At 31.7% G+C, this 18,347-nt stretch overlaps 1 protein-coding gene across 1 annotated transcript in view; it reads left to right on the top strand.

Moving 5' to 3' along the window:
* The first annotated feature begins 696 nt into the window (after window positions 1-696).
* The window catches only part of LOC119828255 (sodium/hydrogen exchanger 3), a 29,296-nt gene continuing 11,645 nt past the window's right edge, over window positions 697-18,347 (top strand). The window contains exons 1-4 of the mRNA XM_038350362.1: window positions 697-884; window positions 10,343-10,622; window positions 14,069-14,339; window positions 18,041-18,304. Coding sequence (XP_038206290.1) covers window positions 10,512-10,622; window positions 14,069-14,339; window positions 18,041-18,304 — 646 coding nt within the window. The 5' untranslated portion in view covers window positions 697-884; window positions 10,343-10,511. The remainder of the gene's footprint in view (window positions 885-10,342; window positions 10,623-14,068; window positions 14,340-18,040; window positions 18,305-18,347) is intronic.

Genomic DNA, 18,347 nt, shown 5'->3' with positions numbered 1-18,347 from the left:
TTAAATACTAATTATAGTATGGAAACTGATTGCAATAACGTTTATTTTTAGAAGTTGGGAGTTGTGATATTACAAGCTTGATGACTTTAATGAAAATACTCTATACAACTAAAAATAACGATAGAATTTGCAATATAAAAAATTAAAAACTCTAAAAAGCTGTATTTTAAGTTTTGCATTAGTAGGTATTTGTTGAATATCATGATCTGCTCCACTGTTCGATGAGCCACTGGCTAAAATAAATGTAAAAATATATTCGATCGATAACAAAGAGTCGTTGTCAGTATGTAACTAGAATGGTCGTATTATCCTTTACATTTGATGCTACTTCTGCCCACGCTGTTTGGAAGCTTTTTTAAATAATCAATATTCCATTATTTACTTCTTTTATTTGGGTATTATATTATTGTAATAATAACAGTTCTGTTTAATAGTAAACCAATTGATTTAATAGAGTAAATTCATATGAAATTTAAAGAAATATTTGCCAAATTTGGGCTCAAAAATGTCTTCTCGTACGTATTCCTACAATCAATGAAGCTTAATGCATTGCGCTCCTAGATTATGTGTAAGCGCTAGTCTCTTATATTATTAATTCTATTATTAGCTGAGAATATAAAATAAACAATGTAAATTAGAATCATGTTCACGTGTAATTCATTCGGCTTCAAGTAAGTCGGTAGCCGGCATAAAAACACGCGCAGTCGTAGTTCGTATCTCATGCGTCGGGCGGCCGCCCGCCCAGTCGCGGCTCACCCTGCCGCCGGCGCGAACATCGCGTATCATCCGCGATCGATACCCTCATAACCCTTAACCATCCCATTAATTAAAATAAGCATAACCACCATCTAACAACATCTATCAGTCATAACAAATACGTAAAAGTGAGTTTTTCAGTGATACAATTCGCGATGCTTAAATTGACATCACCATAAATATGGCCACCATACCAAACACATGATCGTTGATACTAAAATTATATTTTATGTACTCGTCGCTTGCATATATCGGCCGGTGTAACTTTAATGGATACGCGTGCTTTACCGCGTTACGTAAATGTTACGACGGACGTATCGGAATCGATAAATTATTAATTTTACAGACCCGCAATCTCAAGTGATGGGACAAGGAATGGCTACTTTGAAATAATGTTATCATGGGACAATGATAAATAATGAAAATTAATATAAACGATAATAATTATTTGAAGTCAATTCAATAATCGTACAAATAATAATTAATGATATTTTTTATATTATGTAGATAATAGATAGTTATTATAAATGTGCAATAAGTTTTTGATGCGATATAATTGTGAACGCGAAAGCATAAAGGTTATTTTTCATTATATAACGCGATCCTTGTGACGTAATTATTATCTTGTGAGCTCGATACAAGTAAAAAAATCGCTAAATTGACGTACCCACACTGTACTTGATTAGATTTTATTATTTTGTATAAATAGTTTTTCCTCAAAATTTCTTGTTAGATTATTTAAGTGTCGTATGTGTATAGACATTACTTTTAATTTGGTTTATGGAAAAGGGTGAGAGATATATGATATCTGAAACAGCTGATATCCTGCGGTACTTTTAACCTTGATATTGAAACATTGCTTGGCAAAATGTATATCTTCTGAAAAAACATATTTAACTTTATCTACATTATATGCTTTTGTCACATATATCAATATATGTTTGATGTTTTTACTAATTTTATACGACTTTTTATATTGTTTATAGTGATAAAAAAAACGTATTTATTATTGATGTCCGCCAGGCGGCCAATTATTTATGTATTTTATTTTAAAATTCTCATATATTTTTAATTGACAATATAACTTCAATCAATTTTTTTTTAATAATTGCTGCATTTTTTAGAAGATAAGGGGTTTATTCTTTATCTGCATCTCATGTATGCAAGGTGATATATAGAAAAATGTTTTCATAGTAACAGAAAGAGATGAGTTTCTTATCCTAACAGTTTACTAAAGCGTAGGTACTTAAGATGGTAGCTTTTTCTTAAAGTCCAACATGTAACTGTGTACCGGTTTAATTTGCCCCTGAAAGACTTCAGTTCGCTAAGCGGCGGCCTCCATTTTGGCCTCGTCGGATTCGACCCCTGTATATTTTGCGGATAAAAAATGCCAGCTCATCTAGGTATGAGACCTTCAAGGATGTCTAGGACTAGCTACTGAAGTTCAATCTTAACTCGAAACCACGCAGGTAGTATAACTTCTTGAGGCGTTATAATCTTATAAACAGCTTTGTGAAATGAATACTTATCTTTTATTCATGCAAATCTTTCATGGGATGTAAGTTTAATAATTGTTTCATGTTTACGATATGAACTCAAGTTAAGAATCTTGTTACGCAATTAATTATAATAACTAGCTGCACGCCCTGACTCCACCTGAATTGATATTTTTTATATAACAAAATTCATGCATGAATGAATAAAAAATACGTAATAAAAGTAGTGGTAAAAATAACATCTCGATGCATATACAGCTTTGAGTTGATAACGTGATGGGATCAATTTACTTTTGTTCTTTGATTACTTTTGATTAAATGTGAGAGTTACGGTATCGTTACAAATATTAATATTTTTGTATTTTTAAGCTTGTTATATAAACAACTAACCATGCTATTAGATTAACAAAATTTATATGTTTTAACCAATATTGTGGAATACAGTCGCAATAACGGTTATTGAAAAATAGATTTGTAATTGAAACAGTCTTCAGTTAAATTAATATTCAGTGGTAAATGAACCTTGGAGTGTTATAATGTTTGCTTAAGCCAGTATGCAAACGGCTACAGCGTCAAAGAAAAACAAACAAACATACGTAAATACCGCTGTGCCCTTCGATTCCAGTACAGGGGCTATTTACGTCTAATGAATATGTAGTTCAAAGAAGTTCTTTTTAAAAGTCAACAATAATTATTTCCTACCGAACTGAAATAGACGTTCCCGGGGAAGGAGGTACCACTCCGGAGGTACGAATAACAACAATTTACTATAAAACACAAAAGGATTTTCCTCACAAAAGAAGGTGAGCTGGAACAAAAAAAAATGCAGTCTAATGTTTTTGGGAATGTCGGTTGAAGACTTCAGATATTAGCTATTAGATAAGTAACTAGAGAGATTATTCGTGATTTATTTCCTTTGTTTAAACTAGGAATAAATAACGCAGAAAATATATATAACAATATATCCTCCACGAGTACCTACTTTGAGGAGGAATTAAGGTCTAATTAAGCGCTATTAAAGTGGGAATTATCATAATTACGATATTTTCCTTCCATAGGAAGTAGGTACATTATGATTGTAAAATGAGCGCGTAGATCCAATGTGAAATTGGGTATTTAAACGATTATTACTTGTCATTTCATTCAAACGATTGCCCATTAAAATAAGTAATTAAAAAGGTACGGTAACAGTTTATTTAATAAGAAAAGTAAAAACGCTAACATACGAAATCTTTGTTATTAATTAGAACTTCATGAAAATCTTTCCGAGTAAGGTTTTGGTGTAAACAATGTTTTTTTTGTACACAAATGAATACTTTGTACTAAGTATTTTAGACTATGGTTGCCAAATAAAATCAATATTAAATAATGTCCATTGTTTTAAACTCTAGAGAACAGTTTTTATATTGAACACATATTGTGTCAAACTTGTCATTAATTTAAATTGAAATTAACATGTTGTACAAGAAAAATTATAAAACATCATGCTGACAAGAGATTCGATTAATCTTTCTTATTTTCACAGCTTTTTCAATTCTTTTGTCTCCGTGACTCCCACGCTAAAGTTTAGTCATCTGCGTATAATTATGTAGAGACACCATGAAACACGAATAGAATATAACATAATGACGTAAATAAATATTTATTTATAATCGGAATTCTGTCGTATGTGCTTTCAATGTAAGTCATCAAATTTATACTTCGACTGAAACTGAAACAATTGAGTGCAGCAAAAAAAGTGATATTGTTTATACTAATGAAATAATACATATTATATCTGCCATACGTTTCAATCATCATCATCAGCCCATATATGTTCCCACGGCTGGGACACAGGCCTCCTATGAGGGTTTCCTCACGTTTCAATCATTGCTTTTAAAATAAAGAATTGTCACAATAATCCCGTTTATAAAGATGCTTATCTTGATGCGTGTAATTGAATTCTACGTAAATATGTTATGCTTCAATGTTATGTTGACCGAGTTTATAGTCCTACAATTAGATGAATGGCGTAAGCAGCATGAATGCATGGGTATTCGAGGATAGGTAACACAATAGACATTAAGCTTTGAGATTAAACTTCTCGAAAATAATTACCTCATTTAGAACGTCGATAAAAATAGAGAAAATACTGGTCGAATACGAGATGTAGCTTTTATGAGATTAAATGCGTTTTTTCAACATAAAAAATCTAAAATTATTACTATTAAAATATGTGACGTATGAGGTAGTGCAATTAAGTCTTTGAAAAAATAGGTTCAGAATCTTTTTCCGATAACCTTGAGACCAAACTAGCGACGTTCAAAAACTGCTATCTCATACCTCGATTACGAAGCCTTGATGGGATGTAATACATATTATAAGAAGTTGAAAGCATAAGCCTTAAATAATAAAAGAGGAAAATATAAAAAAGTGAAATGAAGAAAAACAAATTAATTGATATACTATCGTTATTAAAAAAGTTATTTAAACAGTAATTTTTTTTCGAACAAAAACAATTAATTTCTAGCAAAGAAGCCTTAAAAGATATTTCAAATGTTTTAGTCACAGTTTTTTTTAATAAATGACACCCGAAAACATCAACAGCGGCACAGTGTAACAATTTTAATTGTGTCCAACGTGACAGCGTGACTTTTTCACCTCGATGTAAAATTTTTCATTATAATTGTACCTAAACCTGCACGTGCTCGCTTTCCCGTTACGAAACACGAACCTTGGGCGGACTGGGTTACGCAATTGTTTTGGCTGGAATGAATTCGGATCGATTTATCTAAAGTATTTGCCGGTTTAAATAATATTAAGATTACGAAAACTAGTGGCACTGATATGTTTTGACTTTGTTGTACAATGGAAACCATTAAGCATTGGGAAGGTTAATTATCTTGCGCACAAAAATATCCATTGGTTATATACTTACCAAAAGCCTCTATTCCACAAGCGAAAACTTTATACCTGCCATAGTTTTCCGTACGGGTCAGATTGACAAAGAAACTTTCATTTTCTTATATTAAGGTATTCACAAAAAGCCTTTAATTATTGGTCCCCACGTCTGTCAATATCTAAGCTTCACTATTTATATGAATCCCCACAAGTACTCATAAGCATTCACAGAGCTGTGGCACTTGCGAATATTAATATTTATTGTTAATTCAATTTTTATCAGTTAGTCTATCTTTTGGTTTATCTGAATTTAACTCTAATATCTCATATCCTTTAAAATATTATAAATATTGTAATTCATGAATATTCTCCAGTTAATAACACTAGCTAGTCATAAAACTGATCGACAGTTAAGATTTACACACAGTGTACTTATAGTTAATGTTCTATAAAGCCAAGTAACCAATGCCCCTATTATAATTCTACAAGGTCCTCGAGTTGTAGAACAATATTTGATATTATAAACCAATTGATGTGACATCGCAAGGTTAACGTTATTGTATGCAAATTGACAGTTTCTCTAGTTAGGAAAATAGAAATAGCTATAATGTTAGATATACACGCATGCAAGGCTAACGGAAAGCTCCTTTAAGATAATTGACATAACATAACTTTAAGATAGTAGACGTCATATTTATACTTTTAAGTGCTACAATGATACGATGATTTTATTCTTAGGATAAACTTGCAGAGATGCTCCATTACCAAAGACTATATTTTATTATTATTTTTAAAAGAACTTGAAGAACTGAATATAAATAAATCAAATTCGTTCAAAAATGGAAATCGAGAATTTCTTATAATAGTAATCAATAGCTTAATTATATTATACCTAAAATATATAATTTATATACCGATTGTTTAACGATTCGTGCAGAATATAACATTTAAAAATAAAATATAATAATGAGAATATGGTTATGTGTAAACATGTCATACTAGCCGCCTCATCTTAATAAATTTTAAATTTTTTGACAAAACTTGGCGTTCAAAAGCGGTCTCACTAACTGAACTCAATTGGAACCCAAAAACCTATTCTGTTCAAATTCCATGAACTATCTGTGGAATATTTTCATTAAGTTGATAGTATTTTATATAAATACCTGATACCTGTCTGGAACAACAGATGACCGTTCGAGCATTTGTAATGGCAACTACAGCGTAAAGATATTACAAGGGAGAACGCTTTATCTGTCGCAAATAATGTCTATAAAATATGATGTCATCTGTCTTGACCATACGATAGAGAATAGCGTGAATTTACTGGTAGAAGAAATATATTTAATACGGAAAAATCCGTTAGAAATAATACCGTACTTGAGAACGGAAAATATATAATATAACCTTATTTGTACGGCTCTAAGTATATAATTTTCTGATTGAAACTAGTTTTTTCTATTGTTATTAATGCTTAAGAAGAAAACTTATTCACGTGCTATTTAATTAGTGTAGAAGTAATGGTAAAAATCGGTTTATATAAGTTCACTCAATGCTGGCTGGTTTTATTCCATTAGCTGGTTGGTTGAACATAAGCTTTTGCTGACTGTTAGTCGTTTCTCTTGAAATAAGACAATCGACTGGCGACTGGCGACCTAGTTGTGAAATGACTTCATAGTGATGCCCTATAAAAGATGTTAAGGTTCAAATGGGGCTCAAGCATGGTTGTTGTGATTAAACGTGTGTAAAATAGTAATGTTTAACCCATTTTTTTACTTTTGATTGGATTTACATCCGATATGTGTAACATCCGAGTGTATTATTATTATCCGAGCGTAAATCATTGTAACTACATAAATTCTGTTTATTCTGGTTTTGGTTTATTTACTTAACCGTTGAACATTAACATCGGTTAGTATCGCACGTTTACTACACGTGATGTTAGACGTTTGGATGTTTTGTTTGTCTCTTTCGCATTGAGTATCTTAGTAGGTTGTTTACTTAGGTATTTATACAAATATAAGCGCAATTAAATTGTGATATTAATTAAAATAAATATTTATACAACTACAAATAATAATCCCTTTAACTGTACTAATGAATATTTAAATTACTTTCTCTAGACTACGAGTTTAATTAACAGTATTATTCGTTTCTTATTTTATAACTCTTCAGTGGCAGAAAATATCGTTGTTAAGATTATTAAGTTGAAAATAACAACATAATTGTTATGGAACGAAAAAGTTATAAAAATATGTTTGTTTCGCGTTGATTACAGCTTACTGAGAACGCGATTTAAGCAGATCAACTTCAATAACCTAGCGAGAGTTCGAGAGGTTAAATACGTTAAAAATGTAGTTTGAATACGAGCTTTGTTAAAATTAAGTTGTTTTTTTTCTACATTCATATTATTCATCAACACTTACATTATAAATATGGAATTTTTGTATTTATGTTTGTTTGTAACGTTTTTGTGCAAAAATTGCTGGATCGATTTCAAAAATTCTTTCACCGTTGGAAAGTTGCAATTTTACTGAGTCACATAGGCTGTACATATAAGGACCACGGGCGAAGCCGGTGCGAAAAGTTAGTTTTATGATAAAAGTATTGAGATAGATCATTGCATATATTTAAAACGCCCTGTTTTAAGCTAAAGCCGTAATTTTTACGACATTGTAGCATGATTAATTTTTTTGGAAAGAAGGTTGAAAAATGTATCTTGAATATTGATTTTAATATGTTGGTTATAACTTTTTTTTTATAAAATAGCGGCCAAATGAACCGATGTGTCGCCCGCTAGCGACTAGCGGACTTTTAATGAAAAGGTACTTTATTACTATGTTTATTTAATTTAATAGTTCAAATAATGTTCAGTATTAGAATGTTGTTATTAGTATAAAAAATCTTACCCACGTTCCTTCAAAGAAGCTGTGATGATGCCATCAAAACATATGTTTTATTTCTCAAAAATTAAGTACAATTGACTGAAGTCGTGTCTCAAAATATGGTTATACTATATGCTAAAACTGTATGATACTTTGTCAGAGCACTCGCCCTGCTGATGAATGCTATTGATCATTTTCGGCACATTCTCTGAACTTCAAAGCTAGCTGGAATTCGAATATCGGTAAAGTTATTTGAATAGCACAACTCCATTTCAATGAATAATTAATTATTCATGTTGAATATAAAACCGTTTAAATTAAAATAAACCATTATATTTGAAGCTACAATGATAAAAATTCCTATATAATATATACATACAAAATCAATTTATTTATTATTTCTGAAGGGCAAACATTACATCGTATTACTTAATATGTTATATTACATAAGCGACTAAGTATAGCTAATATCCATCGATAATAATAATCTATGAAGATCGGCTGAATAGATTTGAACGATTTTTGCTTTGTTAGATATTTTTCCATTTCGATAGGAATATTAACTATAAAAATTTTGAAACAACAAAAAATATCACGTCGGATGGAGCCGGGGCAGCAGTCTAGTATAATATAAAACAAGCTTATCAACCTTATCTACTATTACTAGTGTATATTATGTTATCTGTGCTACTACGAAGCGCCTCTACATTGTCTACGTGTCTACGTCGTAGTTTAAAATGATTCCGCGTGGCCTAATTTCCCTATTTACAGGAAGATATTGTTCTTTGAATAGGAATTTGAAATGAAGCAGTCATAGTTTCTGTAAATATCATTAATTAAGGCTAATCAATATAATGGTAAACTTATTTTAAAAATTATGCTTATGAAAACTAAATTGGAACTATTTTTGTACTTGCTTTTTATAAAAAAACATATTTTTCTTCATTTTATTATTTTAGGTACGCGTTAGTAAAATCAAACGAGTATAGAACTTGCTCTAAACTTAGCGCAAATTACTATGTAATATTCACATTAACCTTATCTATAATTGTAACATTATTAAACCATTCAAGGTTAACGCTAGTAAAACAAATTGATGTAGCCATCGCGGCCATGTACTAGTAATAATAATTGCCACTTGCTGGAATAATAAAGCGATATTATAATAGGTTACACATGCTGGAGACTGGAGTACTGAATGTCCTGGAGCGCTAACATTCTCGAGGGTTTTGCGGCGCCAACCGGGCGCCATTTGTCCCTTCTCCTTGAATACTTATCTTGAATCTCCTTCATAGTGAAACGTATTAATTATTCTCGTGACATTTACGTACGAAGTTCACTTTGTATCGCTTAAATTAAATTTTGTTTATGACACCCTAATTATGTTTTTGTTAAGAAAGTCGTTTGTCTTAAATATGTCCAGGTAGTATTAGCGCATTTCAGTTTTGTACAGTGAAAAATCTCGTCCATTTTAAGTCAAGGTTGATTCATAGGTACTATTTATACTTAATTTAATTTAAAGATTTAGTTGGAAGATGCAATTAATAAACACAAATGTACATAGTAGAGAATTGATACTTATGACGTTCTATAAATAACGAGCAAAGCGAGCGTGTAATTTAGAAAAACAAATAGCGAGTCATTTCAATAATAATTAATTAGGGTCAAAGGTTTCGTGGAATCATCTTAAATTTCGTCGTAGCGTATTCCGTTTGAAATATGAATAGTTAGGGTTACCAATCATTATTTTGTTAAGTATTTAATTTAAATCGTTCGAAAATAAGACAAATTACAAAAAATTTATGTGTAAGATAGTACAGAAGTTTATTCTAAATGGAAGATGCTATATCAAATGTCTTATAGTCGAGTTGGTTGTATTTAGATTATTTAATGAGGCTGTATAACGCCTCGATAATTTTATTTGTATGTAATATATAATGTATCCTATGCTCAAAGACTGTAAACGCTCATTCAAGGTTTAGTAGTCTTCTAACCCCGTCCTCGTAAGCCAATCTTTTTATGGTAAATAAACTAACGCCCAAAACGCGTCGTGGTATTCCTTCATTGCCACAACGCGTTAGGAGCCTTTTCATTAGGACCAGAACCAGAACTCAATATGAACAATTTTTTTTAGCTTAATGAGTGTTTTCGATTTTTGAGCGCATCATATACAAATAAGAAAGAAATTTTACATTTTGAATAAAAAGTAAACAAAAAAAATTTACCTACGATATAAAATCATTTAACGTTAATTTATCTCATAAAGGATCCATTATATAAGAATAGCGACGTATAGCCATAAAATTAACTATGCTTTCAACTTATCAGCATCGCGAATTATAGAATTTTTAACCTACATGAGTTGAGAACATTTTATCGTTGTCCGCAGTACTGAACAGTTAAATGTTAGTGATATTTGTGATAAATCAAAATGCACAAGAAATAAGAAGTAAACTGGTTTAGATAAATGTGTGGGACGTGATTTGGATTAGAAGATATGACGTCGCTAAAGCATGGCGTCAATTTGAGCCGGCGGGCGTGCAGGCGTTCGCTAGGCCTGCTCACTGCCGCTGTTCTTCTCTCAATTGCTAACTCAAATCCTATCGAAGTAAGTATGCGGTAATATGTAAATAATAAAAGCAAAAAAAGCTGAAAGTAAGGGCATGTTTTTAAAAATATTACTTTGAGATACCTATGATTACCTATTATGTTATCTGTGGTAACGATAAAACACAAACACACAAAGGTATACATATTTTACCATTCACTGCCTTCACAAATAATCAATTTTATTGGTTTTCAGAATAGCTCATTACTTTTCACGGTCGTTTCCTTAAAAGTTTGTAAAACTTTAAATGGCATCGTAAATCTGTTAGTCTAAATATCGGTTAAAGATTAGAACTCTCAATATGTTGCCAAAGCTCGATTTAGTTATCATACTTATGTATAACAAGGAGAAGAGGAATATGTGTAGATTTAAATGCTGAAAGTCAATATATTTCCAGATATGGAAAGTTAAATTTCTCCTATACGATATATTCAAATCTTAAATATAGCATGATCAGTACCTATATTATAATTATTTTTTTTTTAATTAATACCTATTTCAAATTTGCTTTTTTATTAAGTACTGTTGGAAATACTGCCAGTCAAATCTTGTTTTTTCTTTCTTTACTTTCGAGAATTGTTTTTGATCTTTAATCTACACATGCTATCGCCACAGTGTAGGGATATATTATTATTAGACTGTGCCATGGTATAAATAATACATGAAATTTATATTTATTTTATTTTTATTCAATGTTTGACTCAACCATCATCACCATATTAAGGAACGCGATTACTTTATGGTTCTAACATAGGTATTGATCTTACATGGTGCATTTCACTTTCGTTACACTAATCAATTTAATTTTCAGTTTTATCTGTATTTTGTATCTACATTTTCAATCGTTACAGTCATCTGCTAACTACTGCAGTAAGCGGTCAATCACTCATTATTATTTAAGAACCTCGTTCTGAGAGCGCATTAAAATGTAAGCTTATATTATTTTTGCTTACAAATATTTGAAGCGAAATATTCATGCAAGTAAAATATTGCACGTGTTTTCATGGCTGTGTGTTGACCTTCGTTGAATATAATCGATTATAGAATTGACGGCATAAACAAAATGTTTATGAATAAGTTTATGGCCGAGAAAATGGAGGCTATATACGTATTTTATTGGTCTGCGCATATTTAAATAGCTAAATATATTATTTTCTCTTTTGTTATCTTATCTGAACACACCAGTGTATTGGAATATATTAACATGTGTTTTACATGTGAAATTTAGAAATAATGGAAGCAGTTAAATATAGAAGTTAGTCTTCTTCACACATGTATATACCTACTACGAGATACAGGAACAGCTGTATTACAAGATAGTAAAAAAAGTATATAATATGACACGATTTTTTTTCTTGATTTTAATTTAATATTTACTTCTCAAAGCAAATTTTGATATTATTGTATGTCGTATAAATCTATTCAAATCTAATCTAATATTTGGTTGACCAGAGTCTCATGAGTCTATAATGTCTGTCGTATGTACATAGAGGTACACTGACTAGATTTAAACCAATAGGTGATGCACACCTTGTATAAATATGTGTATTTTATACCTTTTTCATAATTACTCACGTTAATTACGATCTATATAAACATATAAGGAATAACTTAACTACATAGGATGTAGGTAATGTTCCTGCTTAGTTATTCTTTACATGTTTCTTACATACAGGCTTCAAACGCTGAACGAATTTTTACACATGAATAGGACCTGAGAGATAAACACTAATTTAAAACAAATATTTCATACTTTACTTTTAATTAACGCTATTCAAATACAAATCAAAAATTTGTGTAATAAATGATGTTTGATACATTATCAAATTTTATATTATAGTACCTAATCTAGAAGATCGTAAAATAAATAAAGTAAAATCGATCTAAACGTCCATTATAAGTTGAATGTTCAAGAAGAAAGTTATAGAACAAAGAATGTCTGGCTAAAGGTCAAGATATACCCTCAATGGCTTGTGGCTGGCAAGAATTCAGCAATAGCGCAACGCGATTGCCATCCCGACAAAGAGAGACCATCTAATCAAAATATTATAGCATATATTATTTTATTTCATATCAAAGAAAGGCATACAATGAAAAACATATTTTATTTTTCTTAGTTATATTGAGAGCTACTTTAGTGGGCTAGTAATTATTTTTAACAAAAAATAGAACCGCCTTCATATTGTCAAAACTAATTAGAATTTCATGGCAGGCACCAGCTTTTAAATAAAAAAAAGATAAAAATCGGTTCACTCAAAAAAGTTATGAGGAAAGAACTACACAAAATAAAGTCGAATTGATAACCTCCTCCCTTTTTGTAGTTGGTTGAAAACGGTCTATGGGCCGGTGTTCTTGTCTATATAAAACGACTGGATGAAATGATTTTCAGAATTCTCCCTTCATTACAAAACTGGTGCTTTTTTTTGTTCATTTTGTGTTCGTTAATATAGTCCAGTTTTGGCATTGGCAAATATTTGCTATAGTCCCTAATGTAGACCCGGCGTTAGAGTTACAAATTAAAATCATTTAATAACAAATACGATCTAATTTAAGCACTGCATTTATAAGGTATTAATAATTGTATATAAGTGTGCAATAATTTATCAAACCCCTTACGAAGGTAAATAAATATAGTAATTGTAGATATATCGTCGTTACCTTGTAAAATATGGCCCTGATGCTTCTTCGAAAAGATTTTCAACATAATGACAAATATGCAACGCAGGCAAGTACAATAGAAATATTTTGGAGACTATTCCTGTAATATGCTGACACAGAATTTGATAATCCGGTATATCCTCCATATATTCTCCTCCATTTGTCATATAAATATTCGACAAGCATCCCAGAATTTATTTTATGTATAGATGCCTTTGTTGTCTGCAATTCATAGTTGCGATTTAGCGTTATAAATATTATGTACATACAAATATATTATATGTATGTACATAATATTTAAAATTGTTCCGATACCGCATAGGAAAAGTGACTATAAAAATATACCTGTATATAATACTCCTATATATTAGTCTCAAAGTAAGCTTTAATTAAAGTTAATTGCAACACACATTTTGAGACTTTGACTCTATAATTGTGTTGAAAATCAGTATTACATGATGATAGTGATTATAGCATATTTTAAATTATCGATTCTACTAATGTAGCAGAATAATTTGTTTATTTGTTTGCTATGTTCAATATTAGAATAATTTGTTTATTATGTACGTAAACGGGTGAAGATGTTAGTATAATATATAATTTTATAGTTTTTATCGAAGCGTACATCCCACTCATGCATTTAAATTAACACATTATCTTAACAATAAAGGACCAACATTGTTTTTTTTCGCTCGACCCAATTTACCAAATGTTATTTTTTAATTCTGCTGGCTCGTTATATTTTCAAGTGAGTAATGTTATAACCAATAAAAATATGTGTTTCCCAGAGCACCACAAAAACAAGTCCGTCCATAGCAGTCGATGGGATCTCAACGTATCCAGGACTGGGTTTCGGGCCCATGGGCCCCGTGGCGCCTCTGCCCGGGGAGCCTCCGGGCACCCAGCTACGGCAAAAGCAGGAGACAACAACAGATTTACCGGTCACTGAAGAGCCCAAGAAGGAGAGGACATTAGTGATAGCCGCGTTTGAATTCCACCGCGTTGAAACGCCGTTCTTAATTGGCGTATGGATATTTTTTGCCAGCATTGCCAAAATAGGTAAGATCTTTGTTAATTCTACAAATATTCAAAAGTGTGGTTGTTTTTTTGTCTCTCTCTCACGTCGCTAACTAACAGAGGCCTAGAGATCGACATGAGATATTTTACCGCGAGGGACCATCTCAGTTTCTTCAAGAAATACTTTATCTATTAAATTCAATATAGTTTTGACTTTATTTATTTATCTTATACCTTTAAACGAGCAATTCTTGTATATATATATATATATATATATATATAATTGGAATCTCGGAATCGGCTCCAACGATTTTCATGAAATTTAGTATATAGGGGTTTTCGGGGGCGATAAATCGATCTAGATAGAATTTTTTTTTAGAAAATTTCATATTCGTGTTTTATTCGTGTTTTTTTTTCCTGACATCTATTGGTGAATAATAATACTATTTTGCTTCGTAGATAGCTGGACAACTGAAATAATGTCATATTCGTGTTTTTTTTTCCTGACATCTATTGGTGAATAATAACACTATTTTGCTTCGTAGATAGCGTGACAACTGAAATAACACATAGGCACTTTTTATACCGATATTCCTGCGGGATACGGTTACGCAGCACGCTTACGCGGTTTCAACCGCGGGTCACAGCTAGTAAACATTAATCCATTGTAATATTTTATATCCCTAAATTCTTTTACAACCAATTCCACGTAGATAAGAACAAGAAAACATCAACAGTGAGTTTAAATAATTACTTCGACATTTGATATAAGAGAATTAGTAACTTCATATATGCATATTCATGATGAAAGCTCATAGTGTCTGCTCACTGAAGTTTATTATTAGATTCGTTACGACACAAGTCAGTTGCTCTGTGTTGAGAAATCCTCTTTGGTTTGAACGACATTGCAGTAAAGTTTATACCTGCTTATTCATGCTCGTAAACATTTCATTATTAAATGCCTAATCGAAATAGAAATGTGGAATTAGATAGATGCGCTACATGCGCTTAGCTTAAATATAGTATAATAAAAAGCTATAAATTGCATTTATTCATCTGAAGGCTATCATAGAAACAAATTTCACATTCAAACAAACGTTATATTTTTATCAAATATAAAACGAAGTATATAAATATAATAAAACAAAAGACCTACAACGTATTTTTGTGAGATGAAGGCTTCGCTGGGCTTAAGTTGAAAATACTTTGGTAACTAAGTCGAGATTTTCTTCGTCGCCTCACAGAAAATACTTTCTTGCATTTATTCCTCAGAAAACAGTTATGAGAGCATACTGGATGTGTGTGTGGGCATTTTCGTGATTTATGACGTTTTTTATTTAAAGTGTTGCACTTGGACGCACACAAGTTTAAGATTGGGTCCTCTAAAACGCAATGTGCAACAACGGGTGATTGCCTCGGTTCAAATCCCGTTATCGGTTTAGTATCACAACTTTTTTTGGAATCTTTCCCGTGGGATGGGCAATGAACATCGATTTCAATAGAACTCGATGATGCTGTTGACATGGAATGATCTCCACATGATAATGGGTTCGTAAATTTATCTTCATATCGTAGCGTATGATAGTTCGAATAGAAATTGCTAGTTTTTGAATGGTTCTCATCAAATAGAGTGTTATACTCTTTAGAGTGCAACAATGAATTATCCTTTGAATTATGTTTATTTCTAAATTGGCAGCCAACATCTCTGATATAAATTATGGCGTCGCCACTGACATTCTCTTTACACGCTACCGTTGTGTTTCGTTTGAAATTTGTACATTCGTATTGACAGTATTTATCCGATTTTGGGAAGTCACATGGCATTTGATACGGTGATCGTGATGGTGAAGCATAGTTCATTTGAGGTGCAAAAAAATATCGTGGTTCATATTCACTCACATATTCACAAGTATTCTGAGCTGCGTGGAAGTGATGACGATGTTCTATGTTGTTGTTAAGTGACTCATTCTGGTATGTGGGAACGTATTTAGGTGCAGTATAAACGGGGTATTCCATATTGTCGTCTTCATTAGTAGATTTATTTACAAGTTCATCGTAATTCAGGGTTTTAGAGAAAGGTACACATAAAGGTAGATTGATGCAGCGTGGCCGGTGAAGGCAGGGAGGAATATATTCACAATTATTTTTTAATACATTAAGTCTTTGACAGGACGGTGCGACCGTGCATGGGGGATGATGTCGGCAAGCTTTAGTGACTTTTATTGTTCTTGGCATATTCTTGAGTTTTGGTGCTTTAAAACATTTGGTAGAATTACTATATACTTGTTCGCAAGGTAGAATTTGACACACAGGAACAAGTTCACAAGGCGGTTCATGTTTGCAACTATCTTTATCTGCTAAAGGCTTACTTTTTTGGCTCATGTTACTGACATAGGAATACTGAGCTGGACTGGAGTTTTCTTGCGTTCGATGGATGGGTGATAAATTTAGTTTTAAACTTTCTTCTTGTTCACTTATAGTTATCATTTCAACTTTCTCATTACAATTTGGACACAAATATTGTCGAGGCTTTTTAAACTTGTGTTTGCAACTACCATTAGGTTTAATTTCATTACATGTATTGTTTGAACTATTCTGGTTCGTAACACGCCTTATTCCCTCATCGTGTAGTTTTGTTTCGTATTCTGCATGTAAATTGCTTGGTCTTGCACTTATTTCTTTATCCGCTAAAATTATAGCAATGTCTGATTTTACTTTTTCCTTTTGATACGACGCCACTTTCATGGCACTAACGACTTGATTAGCTACTGTAATAGTTTTACTATTCCCAGCTAATTCTGTTAATGATTTGTTTTCGGTGCATGGGCATGCATATGAAAATAATTGACATGGACATGGATCTTCAGTTCGTTTACCACGATCCGTTCTCTTAATTTGCTTTTCTTCAGAAACAGGTTTAGTGTACTCAGTACGATACTTGGCATATGACCAAAACTTTTGCTGTTTTTCATTAAATTGAAAATTCTTGTCAATACAGCCATTGTCTTTTAGATATATTTCAGATGAAATAAGGGATGCATTTGGAGATGACTTTTTTGCTTTTTTTGTAATTGCTACACTGTCTTTCGCATTTATTCTTGTTTGTATCTCTGTAGCACATTCTTGTTTTTTTTCATCTGATTTTCCATCAAAACCGTTGCTTCTACAATCTTGGACCAAATTAACAATATTATTCGTTGATATTTTTATATCCGGACCACAATGATATGAATGTCTTTTTGCTAAATTGTCGAGATCGTAAAAGAGCGTGCTGGTTGAACGTACAATTGATTTGTCGCTCGATTTTTTATTGAGAGCATGATATTTTTCGCTAGTAACGTATGGAGTATTATCAAATGTATACGACTCGCGTATTTCTGAATATTTTCTATGCGGATCATTAAACATTTCATGAAAGTTTGATACCTGTTTATTTTTCGAATAACTAGTATCATTTTCACGCGTTTGTACAAAAATATCGTAAATACTTGTATATGACTTTGCTATGTGATGTCTTATTTTATTTGGAGATTTTTTCCTCTCTGCCATGATTAAGAAGTAAAAGATTCACAACACTAAACTGATATTAAAACTAGAAAATTTAATGCAATTTTTTTTTTGTATTTTTTGTTGTCATATTAAAAATAATTATCAGTCATAGCTACCGACATGCAAGAAATGTCAACTTATATATTTTTGAAATAAAAAAGGTTAAATAAAAGATTAATTATCTCTTGTTACAGGATTTCATATGGCTCCACGACTGTCGAAGATTTTTCCGGAGTCCTGCCTACTTATCTTCGTGGGGGTACTTATTGGCGCTTTACTATTAAGCACACATAGTGTTCACGTGCAACCTCTTACGCCTGATACTTTTTTTTTGTATATGCTCCCTCCCATTATTTTGGATGCAGGATACTTTATGCCTAACAGACTTTTCTTTGACCACCTTGGAACTATACTGCTGTTCGCAGTTGTTGGAACAGTTTTTAATACTTTAACCATTGGTAAGTAGGACAATTGTAATTTTTCTTATCGGGCCTAACTTTG

This window comes from Zerene cesonia, chromosome 7, assembly GCF_012273895.1.
Source record: "Zerene cesonia ecotype Mississippi chromosome 7, Zerene_cesonia_1.1, whole genome shotgun sequence".
Lineage (NCBI taxonomy): Eukaryota > Metazoa > Arthropoda > Insecta > Lepidoptera > Pieridae > Zerene > Zerene cesonia.
This window is presented reverse-complemented; position numbering and strand designations above follow the sequence as displayed.